This window comes from Haliotis rufescens, unplaced genomic scaffold (assembly GCF_023055435.1).
Source record: "Haliotis rufescens isolate VD_foot unplaced genomic scaffold, xgHalRufe1.0.p SCAF_2, whole genome shotgun sequence".
Lineage (NCBI taxonomy): Eukaryota > Metazoa > Mollusca > Gastropoda > Lepetellida > Haliotidae > Haliotis > Haliotis rufescens.
In genome coordinates, this window is record NW_025963890.1 from 10,224,567 (window position 1) to 10,251,769 (window position 27,203).

General features: G+C 41.3%; 1 protein-coding gene across 2 annotated transcripts; it reads right to left on the reverse strand.

Annotated features, from left to right (window-relative positions):
• Positions 1–378: 378 nt before the first annotated feature.
• Positions 379–26,457, reverse strand: LOC124136231 (mucolipin-3-like). 2 transcript variants are annotated; one of them, XM_048399625.1, is made up of 14 exons: positions 26,130–26,457; positions 19,004–19,284; positions 17,350–17,541; positions 16,111–16,264; positions 15,325–15,433; positions 13,535–13,631; positions 12,487–12,583; positions 10,212–10,324; positions 8,279–8,428; positions 6,323–6,436; positions 4,853–4,975; positions 4,012–4,218; positions 2,619–2,755; positions 379–1,344 (listed from the first exon to the last, which is right to left on the reverse strand). In XM_048399625.1, exons 1-14 carry the CDS (start codon positions 26,341–26,343, stop codon positions 1,290–1,292), a joined length of 2,043 nt encoding a protein of 680 aa, XP_048255582.1. In that variant the 5' UTR covers positions 26,344–26,457; the 3' UTR covers positions 379–1,289. The 2 variants fall into 2 exon arrangements, with proteins under 2 accessions (XP_048255582.1, XP_048255583.1); XM_048399626.1 differs by lacking the exon at positions 26,130–26,457 and adding an exon at positions 23,040–23,221.
• Positions 26,458–27,203: the final 746 nt, after the last annotated feature.

Consider the following 27,203-nt stretch of genomic DNA (forward strand, 5'->3'; position numbering starts at 1 on the left):
GTCTACCTGACAATATTATTGCCATGTCCTAGGTATGTTGACTGTCTACCTGACAATATCATTGCCATGTCCTAGGTTTGGTGACAGTCTACCTGACAATATCATTGCCATGTCCTAGGCAAGTTGACAGTCTACCTGACAATATCATTGCCATGTCCTAGGTATGGTGACAGTCTACCTGACAATACCATTGCCATGTCCTAGGTATGGTGACAGTCTACCTGACAATATCATTGCTATGTCCTAGGTATGGTGACAGTCTACCTGACAATATCATTGCCATGTCCAAGGTATGGTGACAGTCTACCTGACAATATAATTACCATGTCCTAGGTATGTTGACAGTCTACCTGACAATATCATTGCCATGTCCTAGGCATGTTGACAGTCTACCTGACAATATCATTGCCATGTCCTAGGTATGGTGACAGTCTACCTGACAATACCATTGCCATGTCCTAGGTATGGTGACAGTCTACCTGACAATATCATTGCCATGTCCTAGGTATGTTGACAGTCTACCTGACAATATTATTGCCATGTCCTAGGTATGGTGACAGTCTACCTGACAATATCATTGCCATGTCCTAGGTATGGTGACAGTCTACCTGACAATATCATTGCCATGTCCTAGGCATGTTGACAGTCTACCTGACAAAACCATTGCCATGTCCTAGGTATGGTGACAGTCTACCTGACAATATCATTACTATGTCCTAGCTCTGTGGATACTACTGAAATGACACAGTCACAAGAAAAAGGTCTTATTGCAAAGAATATATTCATCATGGTTCATGTCATAAATATATGTACATCATTTTCCAAACAAAATTAGTTATATTAAGTGTATAATGTATACAAACATGTTTCCAGTTATAATATCAACTGACTATCACAAAAGTTCAGACACTGTGAACATGAGTTGCTCTGTGTTGCTGGTGACCCCGTCACAGGGTGACATGACCATCTGTGACATCGTCGCCATCCGTGACAGGTAACATCATCTCCATCTGTGGCTGCCATCTCCCATTCTGATCTGTGTTGCTGGTGACCCCGGCACAGGGTGACATGACCATCTGTGACATCGTCGCCATCCATGACGGGTGACATCATCTCCATCTGTGGCTGCCATCTCCCACTCTGATCTGTGATGACAGTCTTGCTCTGTGTGGTAGTGTCTTTGTGGTAGTGTCGGTGTGTGCAGATCCTTAGCACAAACTGTAGAGGCAAGGTGAGTCCCTGAGTCCACACTGTGAGATTGTAGCGCTCTCCCTGCTCCAGAGGTGGACTCAGATAGATTGACTGAGAAGATGGGTCCTCTCTGAAGGAGTATCGGGATCTTCTCTGTACAGGGACAAAAAGATGAATATAACAGACCAAAAACATGTGTATTGACATGTCATATAAAGTATTTGATTCTTTGTATAGCATCAGACTCCTTCAAGATGCATGACATCATCAGGTCAGTGAGCACTCAGATTGAATTCTTAAATCTTGGGGAATTTACAATATGCCATATCAGATAAGCTAGCGTGCAGACTATGAATTCCAAAGAACTGTAGGGAGTGTAACATGGTGTATGTCAGGAAATTGCTCTTGTAGGTAGAGCTGTGTATTGGCAAAGAAATTGTATTGCAATATTGTGATACAGTATCTGTATTGGGATACGTAGTGCGATATATAACGAAAGCTAATATATTTGACAGTGATTGACACTGATTGTACATGCAGATCTTATTTTCTACATACTAAGTAAATATTTTGATGACAAAATCAGCATGGTCAGTCACCCCCATTTTGTAGCCATGGATACAGTGGAAATAACAACTTGAAAGAAAAATCACTTTTGGATATCCGCTATATTGTCAATCAGTTTTGAAAGGAAAAATCATATGTGGAGGAACATGATGAATTTCTTGGTAGATTTCAGGTTAAAACAAACAAATAATAATGAAACTTGTTATATATTTTTTATTTTTTGAAAAGTGTATTGCAGTATACTGATATACCATGCAGCCCTACTTGTAGACACTTATGAGAACATGGCACATAATACCTCAAATATTGTACAAGCATATATAATCATATATCAACCAAGAAGCTACACATCAAAATCAAAGGAGTTGAAGAGAGGTATGTACACCATACATGATGCACTCAACAGACCGTATTCTGGAACATTTTGTGTGTACACCAGCCTACAATGACTAGTAAACGTCTGAGGCCTGCATCACTTCGGGATTTCCTCCCACATTAAGCTGACACGCCGCGATAAAACTGGAATACTGTTAAAAGCGGCGTTAAACCCAACTCACTCACTCACTCACTACAGTGAGTAACTGACAGAAGTGTGCCACTGATTAAAACTGTTGCCTGTGATACTGTGATAGATGATGATTACATATTAATTGAAAGATGTATCCTTACAAACATTATATAAACCTCAGTTACACATTATTGAAGAAATCAATTTTTAGAATGAACATGATTAAAATATTGTTGGAACATTTTGGAATAAATATGACCATAAATTCAGTTTTCAAAATATTCAGTCTGAAACCAATCTGCTCCTAAACAATAAAGCTGACAACATGAAATAGTTCAACGTTAGCACCGACCTATTGCAACAGGGCATGCACGAGAAGAGACAGCAGGGCTTGTTGTCCTGGAGATACACGGAGGAATTTGGGGGCTCAGTACACTCATCTATAAACTTCATCAGGTCAGTCTTGGGGAAGCCGTGCTCGTAGCAATGCTAGGGGAGGAAGAAAACAAATACAAATATACAAATGAAGGAATCTTTGACCTTCAAAACACTGAGAGATTTGGAGAGTTGCAGCTTGTCCTGTCTAATTTGGATTAATCCCACCAGTATTTGTTAAATCTATCATCAAAATTACAGTGTGATAGCAGTTTTAACCAAAATCTTGTGAGTATGTTTTGACCCCAATATGTTATTGACATACATGTCTGGCTGTCAAGTGTAAGATGTGTCTATATAGCATACATATACAACACCAAGCAACTGACTGTGAGAAACCTGTGATCGTGGGTTTGATTCCCGCTTCTCCCCGATAATGGTTCTAAGTTTGTCAGCACCATACCCGTATCCGTGGGTTTCACTAAAGTGGTAAATGTCCGAGACCTGCATCACTCGGGGCTTTCCTCCCACATCAAGCTGACACGCCATGTCATAACTGGAATACTGTTCACAGCAGCGTTAAACCCAACTTACTCACTCACTGAACAAAATTATACCACTACATGAATATCTGTCCAGCTATTCTTTCAAAAGGAATCTAAGGTCAGTCTTACTCATACTCTCTGTCTGGTAGTTTGCCAACTAACTTATTGTATCTTACCCACTGACTATCCTCAAACCCAAATCTGGTCCAAATTTGTTGGGAGGTCCCCCAATAAACCCCAAAACATGCCCGACAATGATAGACACAGGGACATTGAACAAGCTCTGCTAGGTTTGACATGATGGGCTAAATACTGGAGATTTAATCATGAGGATTTTTACTGCAGAGTAATAAGGCCATTGTTGTTGAAGGGAAACAATTATTGTTTTTTCAAATAAAACTTGTAAAACTATTTGAGTTTTCCGATGATACTTGGCTACATTAGATAATAATTAGCCAAATGAACTATCACATTCCATGCCGACACACAACTGAGTTCATGTTGCATATTCACAGCTAGATCTATCTTTTCTTGACATCTGTGATGTAGAATGGCAGCACCAGCACCCTTAGTTCAGGTTAATTCGGAGGCAGGGGAGTAGCCTGGTAGTTAAAGCGTTTGCTTCTCAAGCCGAAAGACCCAGGTTTGATTCCCCACATGGGTACCATGTGTAAAGCCCATGTCTGGTGTCCCCAGCTGTTATATTGCTGAAATATTGCTAAAAGCGGTGTTAAACCATACTCACTCACTCAGGCTAGTTCCTTACAATTTCGTTATCTGTAATTATTTCCTGACCTCCGGTATTGGTCTACAGAGCATCCTCACCTTGATGGTCTCGTATGTGTCCATGATGACTGCGATGAAGAGACTGAGGACGATGTAGATGAAGAGGCTGATGAAGACGTAGAGGTAGGTGCGACTGAAGTACCAGATGAGGTCACTATCTGTCTCTGTTGCAGAGAATGTCACGAACATGTCGTCACCATTCACAAGGGAGAACAGACACTCAGAGGCAGTGCTGAGATGGCGGAACTGCAAACACACAAACAGAAAGTACCTCAACACATGTTGTAAGGGCCATCGTTTAAAAGAGTTAACTCATTTTAACTAAATAACATGATTTCAGGGCATCATATTTAAAATACCTGTTAATCATCAAGTGTTTTTACTCAGAAAGGCCTTTAAAATTCAAGTCACAACAAACTGCTAACCAATAATCACCATCCCTTCTATATATACACACTGCTCTGCCCTGATGCCCCACCCCACCTATACATACACACTGCCCTGCTCAAATCCCCCGACCCACCCTATCCCCACCCCAACCCACCTATATATACACACTGCTCTGCCCTGATGCCCCACCCCACCTATACATACACACTGCCCTGCTCCAATCCCCCGACCCACCCTATCCCCACCCCAACCCACCTATATATACACACTGCTCTGCCCTGATGCCCCACCCCACCTATACATACACACTGCCATGCTCAAATCCCCTGACCCACCCTATCTCCACCCCACCCCACCTATATATACACACTGCTCTGCCCTGATGCCCCACCCCACCTATATATACACACTGCCCTGCTCCAAGTCTGCAAGGTTGAAGCGGTTGTTAAACTCCAAAGTACGACTGGTGTCAGCAGGAGAGGTGGCTTACCTTCATGTGGTATGGTCCTAGCACCAGCCACCCACAGAACGTGAAGCCAAAATAGATGGCAAGGGTGCACACCAGGAATCTCAACACATTGGGGAAAGCCTTCTTAAGTGTAATTATAAGTATCTGGAAAAAAGGTTGAAACAAGTTCAGACAACAGGAAGCCAATTCTTTTTATAGTTCCTGAAAATATCTTAAATATCAGTCCAGCTCAGACCAAGTTTGATCAGTTTCATACATATGCTATATCATCAAGATCCCCGGAGCCTCTCCACATCAGAGACAATCAATGGTGGTTTCACTACGATAACAGCCTATGTAGGGTTCATCCTTGCTTTGCCAGGGAATTATACCTCCTTTCTATTATGATAAATACCCAGGACCCATCTGTTACCATAGCTCGGGGGGGGGGGGGGGGGGGGGGGGGGGGAGGTCCTCCCTGCTGTGTGTCTTAAAATAACTGGGAGTGAACAGTAGTATGGCTGGGGACACCAGAAATGGGCTGAAATCTTTGCATTATATAATATTAGGTCACATCATGAAGAAACATTCTGCTTGGACCATACAGTATCACTGCTTGGACCATACAGTAACATTGCTTGGACAATACAGTAACACTGCTTGGACCATACAGTAACACTGCTTCGACAATACAGTAACACTGCTTGGACCATACAGTAACATTGCTTGGACCATACAGTAACACTGCTTGGACCATACAGTAACATTGCTTGGACCATACAGTAACATTGCTTGGACAATACAGTAACACTGCTTCGACAATACAGTAACACTGCTTGGACCATACAGTAACATTGCTTGGACCATACAGTAACATTGCTTGGACCATACAGTAACATTGCTTGGACCATACAGTAACATAGCTTGGACCATACAGTAACATTGCTTGGACAATACAGTAACACTGCTTCGACAATACAGTAACACTGCTTGGACCATACAGTAACATTGCTTGGACCATACAGTAACACTGCTTGGACCATACAGTAACATTGCTTGGACCATACAGTAACATTGCTTGGACCATACAGTAACACTGCTTGGACCATACAGTAACACTGCTTGGACCATACAGTAACACTGCTTGGACCATACAGTAACATTGCTTGGACCATACAGTAACACTGCTTGGACCATACAGTAACACTGCTTGGACCATACAGTAACACTGCTTGGACCATACAGTAACATTGCTTGGACCATACAGTAACACTGCTTGGACCATACAGTAACATTGCTTGGACAATACAGTAACACTGCTTGGACCATACAGTAACACTGCTTGGACCATACAGTAATACTGCTTGGACCATACAGTAACACTGCTTGGACCATACAGTAACATTGTTTTACACCAATCATGGAGTTATCCCAGGCACAGTGGACATCCAGTTCAGGCAGGGACAGACAGCAGGTGCAGCACCAGGTGTCAGTGTACAACTGTGGACTCACATTGTATTTCTCGAAGAAGCCAAGGTAGCGTAGAACACCCATCCAGGCCATGAGACAGCCGACGCCCAGCGTCACGCTGCCAATGTCATAGTTCTTAGAGGAACTGGAAAACTTCTGTAAGTAGAGAATGTGAATAGACACCCAGTGATCAATAGAGCGAGCAATGCTGCTCCAGCAGTCAGTGTATGATGTGGCTTGTCAGCTAGTCCTGTCTTATTGTGTGTCACTGTACCCCTAGTGCTATCCATTTACGAGTCCCAGTGATCAATAGAGTGAGCAAAATTGCTCCAGCAGTCAGTGTATGATGTGGCTTGTCAGCTAGCCCTGTCTTATTGTGTGTCACTGTACCCCTAGTGCTATCCATTTACGAGTCCCAGTGATCAATAGAGTGAGCAACATTGCTCCAGCAGTCAGTGTATGATGTGGCTTGTCAACTGGATCCGTCTTATTGGGTGTCATTGTACCCCTAGTGCTATCCATGTACAAGTCCCAGTGATCAATAGAGTGAGCAACATTGCTCCAGCAGGCAGTGTATGATGTGACTTGTCAACTGGATCCGTCTTATTGGGTGTCACTGTACCCCTAGTGCTATCCATGTACAAGTCCCAGTGATCAATAGAGCGAGCAACATTGCTCCAGCAGTCAGTGTATGATGTGGCTTGTCAGCTAGCCCTTTCTTATTGGGTGTCACTGTACCCCTAGTGCTATCCATTTACGAGTCCCAGTGATCAATAGAGTGAGCAACATTGCTCCAGCAGTCAGTGTATGATGTGGCTTGTCAACTGGATCCGTCTTATTGGGTGTCATTGTACCCCTAGTGCTATCCATGTACAAGTCCCAGTGATCAATAGAGTGAGCAACATTGCTCCAGCAGGCAGTGTATGATGTGACTTGTCAACTGGATCCGTCTTATTGGGTGTCACTGTACCCCTAGTGCTATCCATGTACAAGTCCCAGTGATCAATAGAGCGAGCAACATTGCTCCAGCAGTCAGTGTAGGATGTGGCTTGTCAGCTAGCCCTGTCTTATTGGGTGTCACTGTACCCCTAGTGCTATCCATTTACGAGTCCCAGTGATCAATAGAGTGAGCAACATTGCTCCAGCAGTCAGTGTATGATGTGGCTTGTCAACTGGATCCGTCTTATTGGGTGTCACTGTACCCCTAGTGCTATCCATGTACAAGTCCCAGTGATCATTAGAGTGAGCAACATTGCTCCAGCAGTCAGTGTAGGATGTGGCTTGTCAGCTAGCCCTGTCTTATTGGGTGTCACTGTACCCCTAGTGCTATCCATTTACGAGTCCCAGTGATCAATAGAGTGAGCATCATTGCTCCAGCAGTCAGTGTATGATTTGGCTTGTCAGCTAGCCCTGTCTTATTGTGTGTCACTGTAGCCTAGTGCTATCCATTTATGAGTCCCAGTGATCAATAGAGTGAGCAACATTGCTCCAGCAGTCAGTGTATGATGTGGCTTGTCAACTGGATCCGTCTTATTGGGTGTCATTGTACCCCTAGTGCTATCCATTTACAAGTCCCAGTGATATAAAATATTTTCTCATAGCCTCACTGCATCTTCAGTTTATTTCAGGTCAACAATTTCATGGCCATGTCTCAATAGCCAGATTTATTCAGATTTTCACATACGTAACAATACCCTGGGTATGTCCTGGTGTCAACCTCAGAATGTCAGCTGATTCTAACAACGTCAACATTTACTCTAGGCACACATATTTTTGGGATAGGTTAAACTGACAAACCTTTGAACATGTTGGAACAATAGTGTATTTCTGAGTGCATTTTATATAGCTGAAAGGATATGTTTTATAATAATTTGTTCACTTACCGATTTTTTCATGGACAAGAGGAAGGAGAAATTGTAATACAAAAGTACAAAATGTGTTGCAATGTCACGGAGCTTGCTTGTTACATGTAGTAAGGGAGGTAACTCTGCCACACACCTGATCTTCCAGCTGTATCTTGAAGGAGGAACCGACGACAGTCAGGGAATCGTTGACAACAATCAGGATGTACCACATATTTAAGAAATCAGTCTGTTCTGTCAGGGAGAGCTTTTTCCCAAACCGGTTCATGAAAAATTTGACTGTTTGCTGGAATGGTAGCATTAAGATTGATAAACAAGAGAAAAAGTTACACAATAAAATGACACACAATAATAATGTCATAAGAGACTCGACCTACAAACTACATTTGGACATACACATAAATGACTAAGTAAACATTGGAATGATCCAGAAAAGTGGAGTTTTTTTACACGACTGCCATGGGAACCGTCCTTGAAAATATGACCTAGTCATGACCAACTTTTTTTCAGTGGGATCATTTGTCAGAAACCATGCAGGTTACATTGATCTAAAAGCTTTGTTATAGAAGCAGGAAGGAAGGAAGGGAGGAAGGAAGGAAGGAAGGAAGGAGGGGGAGGAAGGAAGGAAGGAAGGATGGAAGGAAGGGAAGGAAGGAAGGAAGGAAGGAAGGAAGGGAGGGAAGAAGGAAGGAAGGAAGGATGGAAGGAAGATGGCAGGAAGGTAGGAAGGAAGGAAGGAAGGAAGGAAGGGAGGGAAGAAGGAAGGAAGGAAGGAAGGAAGGAAGGAAGGAAGGAAGGGAGGGAAGAAGGAAGGAAGGAAGGAAGGAAGGAAGGAAGGAAGGAAGGAAGGAAGGGAGGTAGGAAGGAAGAAAGGAAGGAAGGATGGAAGGAAGATGGCAGGAAGGTAGGAAGGAAGGAAGGAAGGTAGGAAGGAAGGAAGGAAGGAAGGAAGGAACGAAGGAAGGGAGGGAGGAAGGAAGGATGGATGGAAGGAAGGTAGGAAGGTAGGAAGGAAGGTAGGAAGGAAGGAAGGAAGGAAGGAAGGAAGGGAGGTAGGAAGGAAGGAAGGATGGAAGGAAGATCGCAGGAAGGTAGGAAGGAAGGAAGGAAGGCAGGAAGGAAGGCAGGAAGGGAGAGGAAGGAAGGATGGAAGATAGGAAGGAAGGAACAAAGGAAGGGAGAGGAAGGAAGGAAGGATGGAAGGTAGGAAGGATGGAAGGAAGATTGAAGGAAGGTAGGAAGGAAGGAAAGACGGTAGGAAGGAACGAAGGAAGGGAGAGGAAGGAAGGAAGGTAGGAAGGAACGAAGGAAGGAACGAAGGAAGTGAGGAAGGAAGGAAGGAAGGATGGAAGGAAGGTAGGAAGGAAGGAACGGTCTATTACAACTAGGGCTAGGATGAGTCCAAATTTACTACCCGGGTACCCGTGAAGATCCGCGATAGGTCTTCAGCATCCCATACTTGCCATAACAGGCTACTATGCTGTAAGAGGCGACTTAACGGGATCGGGTGGTCAGGCTCGCTGACTAGGTTCATGCATGTCATTGATCCCAATTGCGTGGATTGATGCTCATGATGTCAATCACTGGATTCTCTGGTCCAGACACAATTATTTACAGACCCCCGTCATATAGCTGGAACATTGCTGAGTGTGGCGTTAAACAACAAACAAAAAACAAAACCGGTTACCTGACCATCTATAACCGGAACCTACTCGGATACCTGCTGTATGTCTCAAAGAGTTGACCACAATATGTCCAATTGGGAAATGCATTTAGAGACACATATAAAACAATCTAGTCATGTATGCACTGAAGTTGTCTGAAGCATTATCTTGATTCAAACATATAAACGTCAGAAGGCATGTATGCACAGTCAGAAAGAAATGTGAACATTAGTGACTTGTAGTGTAACCATTGAGGTGTAGAGAATTTTGGTTCCCAAACAATATATCACATGCCTAAACACGGGTCCAGTAGTTCTGTGTGTACATGGGTCCTACTCAGTGCCCACCTAATCTTACTACCAGAGTACATTTAAGGGTACTTGTGTCCCCTCCTGTACCACTCACCCGCTTCAGCACCTGGGCTCTGTATATTGAGCGCAAACACAGGAAGAGTGACAGAATACAGAGGATGATAATTAACGCATCATAGATGATCAGCCCTCTCCGGTACGATGACTCTGAAACACACAACACTCTTGTAAGCGTGGTGACAGTAACGAAAACAGAATAATGTATGTTCGACTCTTTGTTGTCAGGGGCCCATTCCAAACAGCAATCCTTATGAATGTAACTCCCATGCTTTAACACAGACTTACGACAATTGTTGCGCGAAGATTGCTTTGTGGAACGGTGCCCAGGATTCTTACAATCATGGTAAGAGTCACAAACACCCCAGGATCGCCATTACTGCAAGGATATGATTCTGACATGTTTTTATGATGATGAAGTTGAATGAATTCCTTTCTGCTTAAAACTGTAAACAACTTACCATATTTGACGTAATAATCGCCCAGGGCGCTCTCAAATTTAGAAATAGGGGGCTCTTCTTAGCACATGATTAGAATATTATTTTGGTAAAATAAAAACAGCTTTGAAAGATAAATTTCATAGTTTATGCTGACAGCCTGAAATGTTTATGTACGACAGATATATTTTTCCAGAATTTAATTGCCCATAATTAAGGATGCATATAACACATGAATGTGTAGTATATGCAAATAAATAAGTCTTGTGCACATTGATCAATCGAAAGGGGTGCTAATTTGGATTGTTCGCTAGCCAATATATTAGCAAATATCGCCATGGGCACTTATTAGTGCGGGGCGCTTATTATGTCGAATACGGTAACCCGTTTTCTCCCACTAGTAAATCTGATGAGGCTATCAGTGCCTGAGAACCAATTTATTAATATTTCTTCGAACCTAAGAAAAGACATGTAATGAAAATGTAGGTAATTCCTCTGAACCTTAATTTCAAAAGTCAGAACTTCAAGGTTCCAGCAGAATCCATATTAACAATTACTAATCATAAGTACGTGGCTTGTCCAGAACTATGGAACTATGACCGGTACAGCTGGAGTGACAATATCAATTCTAACCATGTCATAACATAACAAACATCGGATTCTATTTATCATATAATTCAAGCTGATTTTGTCTGACTTGACTTGTCAAACTAAGTGCTCGAAATGAAACCTGTATCACCTAACTACTTCCATCCGTGTTCCCACACCAGATAGAACGTAGTTCTAACCTGAGAGACTAATCGAAATAGGGCTGGGACGAGTCCTAACTTACTACCCTATTACCCTACCCTACCCAGGTACCCACTGTAAGTCACAAAATGTCTGATTGGGCATTTTTTTTACCGTAGCACTTGCAAAACGTATTAACATACATGTATTAAACAATCTGGTCATGCATACACTGAAGTTGCCTCAAGTTATATCTTTATTCAAAGATTTGAAAAGTCAGAAGGAATGGGTGCATAGTCAGAAAAAAATGCGAACATTTGTGACTTGTAGTGTAACCATAGAGTTCTAGATACTTTTTGTCATTAAACAATATATCATGTGACTAACCACGAGTCTGGGTAGTCCTGTGGGTACCCGGGTCCTACTCAGTACCCACCCGACCCGGGTACCCGAGTTACCCATCACAGCCTTAAATGGAAACTAGATTAGGAAAATTATAAGAATGATTTGGCACAACCAAACTTAAGACAAACATAAGCCTCATTTGCTTGAATGGCAGGAAATGCATTACAAAACGTGACACATCATAATGTACTGCAGTTGTCAGGGCGTAGGAATACTTGTATAGAAATTAGAACAGCTGCCATTTGCAAACAGATGATCAGCCACTTTTAAACATTCAGCGTTTCATAAATTTTCTATAGCAGACAAGGAACTTGGCAGAAAATGTTTTGGAACATACAAACAGGCCAGATGCCAGCCAATCTTTGTTTTACCAAAGGCATAAAGCCATGATGTGGCAGTGCTGCTACTGGAATCTTGACCTTGAGTCAAAAGTGGCCTTGAACTTGGACCAGTGGCGATACATGACATCACCATTGTCGAGGAGGACGATATCAGTTTATCGTCACTAGGCAGAGATAGTCAACTTTATGAGTAATATATATCCCTATCTCAATGACAATCATATAAATATGCATATCATGGAAACTGTAACCATGGCAACTATGACGCTGAAATGTCTCATGCTTATCCCAACATGTCATTGAATGACATGTACCACCTTCTTAATCTCCTTCAAACAATGAAGTATTTGGCAACAATTCTTATGAGTTGTAGTTGATCGTGACATGAAAATATATTCACCTTCTGACAAGATCTGGCCATGACACTGCAACTCAGTGACATCAGCATTGAGGGTCACTAAGACCTGACCGTCTCGCTCGTTGTTGTCATACATAATCTGCAGCAATCAAAAACAAACACAACTTGACTGAGCCCTTGCAGCTGAGACAAGATAATCAATGATACTGTATTTAGAATTACAATAATCCATCACATGTTTATCCCCATACATGATGTTGAGAGAGTTGTGTTTAACATGTTTAACGAGGCCAATAACAGTATTCCAGTTATATGACAGCGTGTCAGGAGGAAAACCCAAAGTGATGCAGGTCTTAGGCACCTACTACTTTGGTGAAACCCCTGAAGATGGGTATGATACTGACAAACCTACAAACATAATCGGGGCGAACCAGGATTTGACCAACAATCATAGGATTCTGGCGTGCCCAAGGGAAGATCACACTTTGCATCTTGAAAGACAAGTACCGTATTTTCTTGAGTATAGTGCGCACCCCCCTCTAGCGGGTTCAGTATTTTGGAAAAAAAATATTCAAATACCAAGCGCAGAAAAAAAATTACACCGTAGAATCTACCCCTTCAGCGAAGTCCGGCGAACGAACGGGTGAATTTGAGATAAAAAAAATCACCAGACATGTTGATTTACCGTTTAAATAGTATTTATTGTTCTGCTAGGCATTGTTTTATATCCAGGGATTAAGATTACCTTGTGTATTTTCTCGTAAACTAAGCCGGAAACAGCAATCAGCTGTACACACGTTTTCTTGGAATCGACCGGTGATTCGGTCAAGACACACTCAATGATATAACTTTCAAGGATTTTCAATGCAAGGATCGGCAAAAATTGTATCTGAAACTATTTTTTTAATCAGGAATAATAGTATCATTAGTTAAGCTTACACTAATCATGAGACTATCATGACTATGGGGACCATTACTGACCTGGATATTTTAGAAGCGTTTTTTTTAAGATGGCGGTTGCTAGATTCTTGAGTAATGATACATATGTTTATTGTGAGGCTGGCTAGAGAGTACTGAGTGAAGGCTGTACCTGGACATCCGAGCTGAAGCAGGCCGGTCCAGCGTGAGCTGTGAACAGGTCCAGGTGGTACGACCGAATTGTCATGTGCAGCTCAATTGATATGAGTCTGTAACACACACCAGGACATCATGTACAGATTACTTACTCAGTTGATAGGAGACGGCAATAGACACAAATCTGAACAAGTCTGTGAGTCTGACTATCTGATTCCGTTAGTCGCCTCATATGACAAGCATAGTCGCCTTGTGTTGATCATTATATATATATATACAGGTTATCTTAAGCAACAGTTATATTGTTCGGTATATTGGGGATATAGACCGTAACATCACATGGTACACTGTGGGTATATACCATAACATCACATGGTACACTGAGGATATAGACCATAACATCACATGGTACACTGTGGATATAGACCATAACATCACATGGTACACTGTGGATATAGACCATAACATCACATGGTACACTGTGGGTATAGACCATAACATCACATGGTACACTGTGGATATAGACAGTAACATCACATGGTACACTGTGGATATAGACCATAACATCACATGGTACACTGTGGATATAGACCGTAACATCACATGGTACACTGTGGATATAGACCATAACATCACATGGTACACTGTGGATATAGACCGTAACATCACATGGTACACTGTGGATATAGACCATAACATCACATGGTACACTGTGGATATAGACCATAACATCACATGGTACACTGTGGATATAGACCATAACATCACATGGTACACTGTGGATATAGACCATAACATCACATGGTACCCTGTGGATATAGACCACAAAATCACATGGTCCACTGTGGATATAGACCATAACATCACATGGTACACTGTGGATATAGACCATAACATCACATGGTACACTGTGGATATAGACCATAACATCACATGGTAAACTGTGGATATAGACCATAACATCACATGGTACACTGTGGATATAGACCATAACATCACATGGTACACTGTGGATATAGACCATAACATCACATGGTACACTGTGGATATAGACCATAATATCACATGGTACATAGTGGATATAGACCATAACATCACATGGTACACTGTGGATATAGACCATAACATCACATGGTCCACTGTGGATATAGACCATAACATCACATGGTACACTGTGGATATAGACCATAACATCACATGGTACACTGTGGATATAGACCATAACATCACATGGTACACTGTGGATATAGACCACAACATCACATGGTCCACTGTGGATATAGACCATAACATCACATGGTACACTGTGGATATAGACCATAACATCACATGGTACACTGTGGATATAGACCATAACATCACATGGTACACTGTGGATATAGACCATAACATCACATGGTACACTGTGGATATAGACCATAACATCACATGGTACACTGTGTTTTGTTTGTTTGTTTGTTTGTTTGTTGTTTAATGCCTCATTCAGCCATATTCCAGCCATATGACAGCGGTCTGTATATATATTCGAGTCTGGACCAGACAATCCAATGATTGATTCATGAGCATCGATCTACACAATTGGGATATGATGGCATCAACGAAGTCAGCAAGACTGACCATCCGATCCTGTTAGTCGCCTCTTACGTCAAGCATAGTTGCCAAGCATGGGTTGCTGAAAACCTATTCTAAACCAGATCTTCATGGGTCTGGTTCACTGTGGATATGGACCACAACATCATCACATGAGACACTGATATATAGTCTGCATCAAGGTGTAATACAGAGGCATGAGGAGATGCACAGTACCTGTCAAACTGTAATGAAGCATTCCTTGCCTTCAGCAGTTCTTCAATATCACAGCTATAAGATGCTGTCTCGTCCTTAATTTGCTCTGGACACACCAGCTCCAAACAAGCTGCAACAACCATGAGAAATTGCTACTAAAAACTCTGTAGAAAAACACCTCACTAATTTGAGACTCATAAACCTCCAGTGACGTCATCCTAGTGTTCTCCAATCAGTCCAAATCTCATAGACATGATTATATTAAATATCCTGGGGATTTTATATTCACATCCGGGGATGTTGTAACATTGGAATGTCACTCCCTTGAGATTTATGTTGCATTTGAACACAATGCAGACAAGGAAATGTGTGGAATGATGTAAAATCAAATGGTACAGTTTTCTTATACGTCAGTGGATTGAACTTGCATCCTTCGTCTCTGTAGCCTAGTGAGTGAACCTTTTGGCTATAGAAACGCTGATAAATCATAATGCCTTCAAGAATATCTTTTTCAAGTACATGTATGCCACGAAGTGATATTTTAATCCAGTTTCCCGAAGTTCATGAAAAGTATGTATGAAACAACAAATTGTAAATAAATGTTGTTTCAGATGGTTTTTGAGGTTCTGTAGTTAGCTAAAACACTTCCCCTGGGTTTTTATAAGATTTAAAACCCTCAGATTCAGGTTTTAAATCTCATAAAAAGACTTGGGCGTGTTATATTTCACATTTAAAACCCTCATCCTAGGCATACAAAACTCATAAATACCCTCGGACATATTTTATCCTTCACATCAATATACTCACAGTATAACACGTTAGGATCAATGATGAATGTGTTGTTATCAAAGATCTTGCCCTCTGTGTATGTATTACGGCAGAACTTCATTGGTGCGATGGTACCATTATCATCTTTTCGTAATTGAAATGAACCAATGGCTATGTCAGGAAGTTTATAATACTGAAAAATAACGAAAGACCATTAACATGTGTAAAAAGTTATTCATAACTGTTAGAGAAAGTCAAACTGTATATTTGTTTGTTGTGTAACACCGTACTCAGCAATATTCCAGCTATATGACAGCGGTCTGTAAATAATCCAGTCTGGACCAGACATTCCTGTGATTGACATCATGAGCATCGATCCATCAATTGGGATACGATGACATGCATCAACCAAGTCAGCAGGCCTGACCACCCGATCCCGTTAGTCCCCTTTTAAGACAAGCATAGGCGTAGATTTTGCATCAAATATAAGGTCCCCATAGTTAAACAGAAGGTAAAAATTAAGTAAAAGTATAAACAGACATTTTGCACATCTAAGCCTAAAAAATCCATTAACCAATTAGGTTGATCCAGAAGCACAAGTATCATGATTGACATTAACCAAGAATCATAATTTGTCCAATGTTGGGTTATTGGGAAGGACTCTTAATGGACTGTAAACCTCCAAGTTTATTCCTACCTGGTGAAGGCAACAACATGTAGGGTTGAAAAGGAACATTGATATTTTCATAATTCTTAAAGAAAAAGAGAAAAATTGATTGAACTGCAAGCCCAAAAGGGAATCCCTGCATGACTGAATCATTAACATGAATGTAATTGTTATCATCACTGTCATGGCAACATGCAGATACAACTTCCCTGTTCATGTCTTTACTCAAGTCACAAAGCTTTGTTTCAAAAACATGAACCACAAACATTAGTGCACGGCTTCACAAACACTGTATAGTTTATTTGTTGTTGGAACAGTGCCCATGGTGCCACCCTGGGACACTCCAGTACTACTGAAAGTAAAATATACCACTCAATGTTTGATAGGAATATTATGAGCGGCCAGGTGGGGACAAAATATGACTGACTACTTGGAGGTGTTGTCATGCAAACAGTATTGCCAAGGATCCGACAATTATTGTTTCTGTTAAATTCAATACTGATTCCAATAACTTGGGTTTTGTAAAATATTTACAAAAATCTTTATCCTTATGAAAGGCTCAGTGGTATAGAAAGATCCAGGCAAATGCTGCAGAAGGTATTTCTCATTACCTGTTCCATGGCATTGTTGATGTGCTCCAGTAGATTCTTGCGCATGTATAAGGCATACTGGCCAGTTGCCGGGGGATAAGGCAGGGTCTCAAAACTGGGGTTCCAGTCTTTCATCAAAATGTGTTTCAAGGCAATTTGATTCCGCTCAAAATATTGCACAATACTTGACCTTTGCTGGCCAAATATCACCAGCTGGAAGAGAGAGTTTTCTCGTCAACATCACAGGAGACTTAGCAAGCTTTGTGGATTGTGTTGTTGAACTACTGGATGGGGTGGAGCACTACAGAGGGCAAGTGCAGGGGTGCACACCCACCCTTTTTTCAGACATCTCAAGTGCCAACCTATGTCAGTCTCTCCATGTGTCATTGTACACTTTGACACTTGGGTATTGTCAACCCACCCTCCCCAAATCCAATGCACACCTTTTCAAAATCATGGATACCCCTATATTAGAGCAGTGTCTGTTAGAAGTTTACTTCGACTCAGTCAGGCAGGCTGGTGACTCACAGATGTAACGAGCCCGCCTTGAAAGTTGCAGCCCCGCATTTTTTACTGAATGCTAGAGTAAGCTATAGACAACTACATGTACATAATCATAGCAATAATATGGCTTTATTCATTGGCATTCGCAACTTCCAACCATAGTCGTTTTGATCAGAAATCATATATGTTTGTCAGAATATTTAGCACACTAGTACTGAGAATTTGGAACCTCGACATTAATTGACTGTTTAGAATGTTCACCTGACATAACTTCCTGTGGTTGTGTCCTCAGATCAACAGTGTAAAAGATCAGATTATCGTGATTATAATGCGATTGTACTGAAGCTGTGGTGGATGTGTTCGTCGAACAAAGAAAGTGACTCTGCATTGTTGGAAGGGAAAGGCACTCTATCATACTATTGCAACATTACTGGAACAGCCAACAAGCGCCCAATAGTTCCCCAAGTAGAGAGGGTAAACAGTCAAGAAATTCATGAAAACATTCACTGTCCATGGAAAATAATACTAGCCTAAAAATATGTAGTAGATCATAAAATATAACTGTGGTCTGAGACCCTATTACCATACATTTATGTATCTTGTAAATACCTGTAATGTTTTGTACCAAAACATGACCCTGATATTTCTATAATGGCACAGAGTATTGCAGTGCACCCAAGGACTGTCAGATTGTTACATCCATACAAATAGACAGTCAATTTGTTGTTGTGTTGTTTGTTGTTTGAAGCTGCAATCAGCCATATTCCAGCTATATGACAGCGGGCTGTAAATAATCAAGTCTGTACCAGACATTCCAGTGAATGACATAAGGAACATCGATCTACGCATTTGAGATATGATTACACGCAACCAACCATGACATCAACCCTGACCCTGCTGATCCATTTAGTTGCCTCTTGGGACAATCATAGGCTGCTGGGACCTATATTGTTACCCAGAATGCCTACGGGTAGCCTTGTGGTTAAAGCGTTCGCTCGTCACGCCGAAGACCTGGGTTCGATTCCCGACATGGGCACAATGTGTGAAGCCCATTTCTGGTGTCCCCACTGTGATATTGCTGGAATATTGCTAAAATCGGCTTAAAACTATACTCACTCACTACGGGTTACGAATAATTCAAGTTGGATGGAAGACAAGGTGATGTACATACCTGAACTGTGACCAGAATGATCTTGAGTATTTGCAGAGATAGTTTCCAGGGCCACTGCCGTTTAGCTCGGAACTTGCTGCAGGGATCCATGAAGAACACCTTCAGCTTCCTCCTGAGTCGGTCCTCCATGCCGGGGGTGTACAGGGACGGAATCCGGTTGACAGGTGCTGCTTTAGGCAGCTCAGCCTTGTCGTCATCGCCGATGTTGTCGTCATCATCATGCTGATGGTTGATGCTGCCATGTACTGATGCACTCTCTATGTTAGCCATGCTCTCCAGCTCTGTCACAACACAACACAGAAAGTGAGTGGTTAGGTAAGTGCGTGCTTCGGTGCTGTGCGAGTGATTGATAAAATCAATAAATGCTGATTGAAGGAAGATCATTTAAATCTATACTACTCAAAAGAAGACCTGATTAAGAACACCTGATTCTTTCATGACAGATTACCTATACTAATATGAAAGAATTGGGTGTTCTTTAACTTATTTTGAATAGTTTATACTCTTCTTAACAGTAGGGGATACTTTCCAAACTTGTAAGAGACATTAGTTTCTAGTAATAGTTGTATGATAATAATGAATGAACTAGGAACACATTACAACCGGTAGTGAAGTATGACAGTAGATGTTAATATGTCCAACGATCTTGAAGGGCGATAGGGGTAAGATGGGAAAGTTCAAAGTTGATGTTTTTGGATCAGTAGTATGTAATACCTCCACAATTTTTCAAAAATTCATTCACTCAAAGAGGCATGGTGAGTACGAGTCTCTCAATGGCGATTTTGGGGAGTCTGTCCCACTTTTCTTGCAGCGCCTGGCAAAGTTCAGTTCTCCCTATCATGTCCAAGATGTGTTCAATGGGGGTAAAGGTCAGGGTTCATGGCTGGCCAAGCCATTCTATGGATGTCGTGCTGCTGGAGATGAGCATTGATGATTCGTGCATTCTTAGCGCGGGCGTTGTCGTTCTGAAAGACAAAACGTTGGCCCTCACGCTTTGCAACTAGGACAACAAAGGGTGTCAGCATGTTGTCCCAGTAGTACTGTCCAGTGACCCTTCCTTGCAAAATATGAAGTGGGGGTGCTCAGTCATAGTGCTGCCACCCTACATCTTAAACAATCCACCGCAAAATCCATCATGAGGTTTCAGGCTAACACTGGCTTTACTCATCTGAAAACATGACACGTGACCAGCGATGATTACCCAAGTTTCAACGTTGTGCATGGCATAACACATGGCCATCGAGACGGAGAGCTGCAGGTAGACAATTTCTAACTGTCTGATTTGTAACTAGTACTCCAGTAGCCTGATGAAAGTTTGCAGCAATTTTATTCGCTTGATTTCGTAGTGCCTGGTTACGGATCAATCGATCCTGTTCTCTTGTTGTTAACCTGGGACGCCCTAAATTGAACAGTACCTGATCCATAGCCTGCTATTCACAGACTGTGAAACACCGAACATTTGGCCACTACATGCTGAATGTGCAATGTTTTGCAGACACAATATTGCTAGTTTATACACAATGAATGAAATCATGTAAATCATAACAATATGATCAGCAGAATCAATAAGATTGAAAAATATAATGGTCAACGTGTCAACCTTCCTTGAAAGTGAAACCAGGAATGAAACCCTACATACATATCAGGCACTACTGCGTGAGGCATATCCAAATAATAGGATGTGATTTGGTGTTAAGCTTTACGACATACAACGTTCTTGCATAGGATGTTTGTCATCAACACTTATCCTTGTTTAAATACTCGGCATGAACATTAATATTTCATGATCCCCTACTGTTTGTTAAGAGTATATAAGGATAAAATGTATGTAATCTGGCATCAAACAAGAAACTATTAACCAGGGAACAGGAACTACTCCTTTCAATTTCATCCTGTTCAGGAAGTACAACACTTAATGATCTATTCTCATGATTCATTTGTTTGCATGAGGTTATATGAATATAAGGATGTATTACAACATGTTCAAAGCTGAATGTTTAATGTCAGCCACTTTCACTTGTTATTGTGTCTGTTTCTTCTTACTCAATCATGTCCATACCAGCAGCAGTAGCATAGATTGACATTTGGTCCCAGAAGTCTGGCTTAGTTAACAAGAAAATATACATGGTATTCTTTATTCAACTTCCACATATAACACAAAGCCTAGCAGAACTGGAAATACAATTTAAATGGTGAATCATCATGTACCGATATTTTATCTCAAATGTAACATTTTTATTAACCAATTTAAGCTTGATATCATCTGAAGGTCTCAGCCACACAGCAAGACACGGTGGCTTACGTCAAACAAAAAGCCACAAAAGGAAGTTGACCTTGGCAGGATGTTGAGTCACTTCAAGGACATCCCCACTGGACAACCTCCAAGTATCACCATTTTTCTTATCCCAAGGGCAAATCTATAAATGACTTTATAGACACAGAGGCCTGCTCAATGGAGTATGCCAAATTTTATGAAACTATTCATTTGGTTCAATAATTAGGAAAAGGGCCATTACTAGCAAATTTCGACATTAAGTTGTTTTTTAGAATTATACAAGTTCATCCATCCAATTTTGAGCTACTAGGCATAACTTGGCATAAGGTGAGTTCTATTTTGATAAATGCATACCATTTGGCTGCTCCAAATCTAGCGCCATATTTGAAACATTTACTACCTTCTTGCAATGGTGCATACAATCCCAAGGTGCCCAATTATTCACTACCTGGATGACTTCATAACGGGGGGCACAGCGGGCACCAGCCATTGCTAAGACAACCTCAAGGGATGCGTAAATACACTGGAACAGTTTGGGGAAGCTATTGCTCACGACAAGACTGTCTACAAGGCCCCACTACACAACAGACTTTCTTAGGGTTGGAGATTGACACCAATGCAAAGCAGATCAGAATCCCAAGTCCAAGATCAAGGAGGTAACAGGGGAAATCCAAGACATCCTGTCGACAGGTAACACAAAGGTCCCTTATAGTGCCCTAAAGTACCTCATAGGCAAGCGTGCAGGCCAATGGCAAGGGCCTTCACTCGTAGACTAGTGGAACTTCTAAGCTGCTCCCACTAACATTTGCCATCCAACTTATGGGGCAACTAGCACACAAAACAGTCCTCTTCTACTGCAACAACCAAGCCCTGGTCGCAATAATCAACAAATAGTCTACCAAGGCCCCAGTAGTGATGAACCTACTCCTAGCACCTGCACACCCTTGGGCCATTTAATCCACTCCCATGTTGTGTTGTTATTATGGGCCTGTGCCTCAATTTGGCATATCACGGGATAATAAATGAAATTTTGAACTAAGTCCATATATACAATGAGCACTTCTTATAATAAGATAGTGAGTGAGTGAGTGAGTATGGTTTTATGCCGCTTTAAGCAATATTCCAGAAATATCATGCAGGGACACTACAAATAGGCTTCACACATTGTACCCATGTGGGGAATCGAACCCGGGTCTTAGGTGCGACGAGTGAACGCTTTAACCACAAGGCTTCCCCACTGCCCCTAATCAGACAGTGTAACAACAGGATTACACTGTGTAATTCAGCACAGATTTGTTGACATGGTATTTCCGGTGTTACGTGCTCACAGTAATGTCTTTAGTTGTGTTGGGGAAAAACATCAAAACTAATTGTGGTGTGTCTAATGGATAAAATTGTGTGCACTATACTTAAGAAAATATTGTGTCTGTCAAAAAAGTGACCCTTGGTGTTATTCTTTTATAATTTTATTCATACATGAACGTCCACCAGTAACTGTCAAAAATGAGGTGGGCGTGACCAAAACAATAACATCTGATTGGCAAAAAATATATTCTGGATCCTTGCTCTCGAGCGTGATACAATCTGTGGTAAGTTAGCCTGGTTAGAAACCTCACATATTTATCATAACAAAATAAAGATTAATAATACGCTGGGTGATTGAGGATGCTGAGAAAACCAGTGGATTGTTAGTATGCCTGGTAAACTCTGGAAAGCAGGGGAGTACAAGTCCTGTGTATGGGGAGATACAGGTACTGTTACCTGTCTTTATGGCATTAGGTGATGAAACGATGCCGTCAGATACACGAGTCTCAAGTAGCGCTGTCCACTGACTGTCACAAGGCATGCAGAATGAGGTCAGGCTGAATCCCTATTAGCATGACTACAAAGTGGGACGAAGTTTTAACTGAAGGCACATGTCAGGAAGATGTATAGACTGTGACCCAGCTGTGACCCAGCTCTGTGATCATGTGACTGTCATGCAACACACAATCTGACCTACACTCTCGGTGTGGACTCTGATAGATAGTAACCCAACACTTTATCAGAGTAGTAATAATCTGACACTGCTGGACTGCTGGGTGTTATAATGACTACTAATTAGCATGATAGTGCCTATTAATTCAGGATATCATGAAAATCTGACTAGTTGAATAAAAAAAATTATGATTTGCATTTAACATGGACACTGAGGTCTTTAATAACACCACGGACTTAAATAGGTCCCTGATAACACACACTAAAATCCTAATCCTATACTCTTAGTCTTACAAGAAGCAATAAATCGCTGGGAACCTAAATTCTTAACTGGGATCCCCTTATGATAAGTATAATGACATCAGAAGTGTTTTGTTTATCTATTTGCTTGTTGATTAACTCAGCAATATTCCAGCTATATGACGGTGGTCTGTAAATAATCGGGTCTGGACCAGACAATCCAGTGATTGATATCATGAGCTTCGATAACATGCATCAACCAAGTCAGCGAGCGTGACCACCCGATCCCGTTAGTCGCCTCTTACGACAAGCAGAGTCGCCTTTTGCAACAAGCATGGGTTGCTGAAGACCTATTCCACCCCAAATGTTTAACCTCATATCACTAAATATACATAACTTACAACATGGTGCTTATAATAATGGCAGCAAACTAGGTTTCATGACCAGTTGATTGATGATTGTGATTTATGAAGAAGAGTCTGGACCACACAAGCCAGTGATTGATATCATGTGCATCGATCAACGTAATTGGGATACACTGACATACATCAACCAAGTCAGTGAGCCTGACCAACCGATCCCGTTAGTCGCCTCTTATGACAAGCATGGCCTGGGTTGCTGCAGAACGATTCTAACCCAGATCTTCACAGGTTTGGGGCGGGAGTTCATGTACAACATGAACAATGTGACAGGAAGATGGCATTTCTATGACATGCGAGCAAAGGAAATAGAAACAAGAAGAGTTTCCATTTGTAACTTATAATCATAAAGATATTTCAATGAGGTCAAAGCAAATATTTGTTTTATTTGTGGTTCCCTGTCAACACCATGGTGTGCTCCAAGCCTGCACGTCCTCTTGTGGCAAATATCAAAATCCTTGGTTGTTCAATTTTTGTAATAATGACCCAAAAGTCTGCACTAACTTGCAAATGATGTCCACTATTTCATTTGCTAGTATTTAGAGCAAGAAAACTCACACAAAGCAACTATCCAGAATTTAATACTTTACGGCATACTTAATCATCTACATACTCAATCATTGTTAATCACAAATGCTTTACCAAAATTAAAGAAGAAAAAGGGAAATAGGGTAAAACAGACGATAAAATAAGAAGGCGCAATCGTCCCATAACCAAAAATATCTGCCACTAGAGGGATTCCCCTTACTGGGGTTAAAAACATGTAACCAGTGTTTGACACCCTGTGCAATTTCAAGGATAGGGATGGCACCCAGTCTGTCTTGGGGTTTATTGGGTGGTCTTCCTACTTGCCCAGCATCTATTGTTATAAGTACAAATTCATGATAAAGGAATTCTCCATTATTTGTTTGTTCGTTTGTTTGTTGTTTAACGCCGCACTCAGCAATATTCCAACTATATGACGGCGGTCTGTAAATAATCGAGTCTGGACCAGACAATCCAGTGGTTAATATCATGAGCATCAATCCACACAGTTGGGATCGATGACATCCATCAACCAAGTCAGTGAGCATGACCACCCGATCCCGTTAGTCGCCTTTTACGACAAGCAAGCTGAAGACCAATTCTACCCCGGAATCCTCTCGGGTAGAATTCTCCATTAGAGGACAGGTTAAGGATCTACACCACTTTCAGCAATATCCCAGCAATATCAAATGGGCTTCACACACTGCACATGTACATGTGGGGGAACTGAATCAGGGCTTTCTGTGAGACAAGCCACCATGCAAACCAAACAAATGGTAAATGAACAAAATGAATGAAACTTTCTGTAACATTTTGAAACCTATCATAAAAATGCAAGAAATTCATCGTCTCATATGAAATTTCATCATGTACATTTGGCATTACAGAATAGGGGTCTGACATGCTTTGGCGATCCAACACCCCTTCTCGATCTTAGTGAGCTCACACGCCTTGGCAATCCAATACCCCTTTCAATCTCAGGGAGCTGACACACCTTGGCAATCCAAGAACCCTTTTCGATTTTAGGGAGCTGACACGCCTTGGCGATCCAAGAACCCTTTTCCAACCTTAGGGCTAGCTTGGTTAGGGCTAGGATTAGCCATAAATGTTCACCTTTTGACAGTGTTTCCAATAATCCAATGAGGGTAAGCACATGAGCAGTCTGTTTTTGACGTCTTTCGTCGCTCCATTGGTTACTTATTTTGATGGCCAATGATTGTTTTCTTAATTGTGCATGCATATTAATGACATGCTAATGACCCGTTAAACGAACACTAATAACATGTGACAACTCTTGGTCCAGTAGGAGAGCATCGTAATGCACTAGCCAAGCCGGTAAGCCTGTGAAGCTCGTTTGAATCCTGCACGCTAACTGGATCGGAAAAAGTATGCCCCGTAAAGTGCACTACTCCCGAAAATCAGCATCGATCAATCCTAATTGATGTGTCAGAAAATTCGAACAAGAACAATAAATATTTCACATATGACATATTTAATAGGTTAGTAAGTGTGCGCTATTACGATCCATTAAAAATTAACTAACTATATCATGTATATAGCGTACATGTCAATACGCTGATACGCATGGGATGAGGATAACCTGAAACTCTCTAATCCCGCCTACAAGGGGGAACACAACACAGAAAAGAGCGCGACAAGTATCGTACTTGTTCCCAAGTACTGTACTCACCATTTCGCTGACCCAGATTCAGCGATGCTGATTTGACTCTTGGTCTTGACCTGTCGTGGTGGTGGTGGTGGGCATGGCGGTGATGATGATCCGAGGAAGAATCCTTTTCCCTTCCGCCTTCTTGAGTGGAACCTGTGTGGCTGTGACTATGTGGTCGTCTGCCATATGGGCTCGGAGATCTGTTCCTCATCTGCTGCATATTTGATGGATTCATCTTTTAGATGTTATTGCGAAAACTGGCTCTGCTGCTGTTAGCTTACTACATACTTGCTCACAAGGAGCTGTCAAGTCGAAATCAAAACAAACTCACGCGCTTCCTGCCTAACGGTTTACGACTGTCGTAAAGACAAAGTTTACATTTCCTTTTAAATTTTCTTCACTTTGATTACCTTTGTCCTTGGAGGTGGATTCTTATCGTGAAACTTACAATGTGATTTGTTTATACCATTAAACAAATCACATACTCTAAAATGGCGAACAACACATGGATTTGCGACTTGCCATCATTTGACTTTGAAAAAGTACTAAATTCATATAGCAATTTCTTACGGAAAGGTACATCCCCGCAAATGGCTAATTTGCACAAGAAACCAGTCACACATTTTTCAAACATAAATCTGTGAAGTGAAAATATCTCGTACGTTTAAATATATCATCTAGTCCGAAATCCCATCAAAATTATTAAGATTCACTGCAAACCCTATAAAATAAACTGTTCGGAAATAAATCACACTGATGCCATTGTATTGTTTTCTGGAGAAAGTATTAATGCCTTAAGCAGGTATATGAAGTTTCCTGTTGTCATTATGTAATGTAATTACTGAATAGATAGCTTCTTCAACGAAATAGATAAATTTTGAAAAAAAGACCAGTTCTTTGGATATCTACATAGCCTTTAGTCTGTATTAAATAATTAGTACTGCACAATATATCAAATATAAGGTTAGGGCTTTAGAAGCATTTAGTTAAGTGTTAATTCGAGATAAAAACAATTACATAACAAATCATACAACTAATGTCAGTGTATGTACATGATTGTGTGATGTTTATAGTTTTTCAACTAATATCCATTTC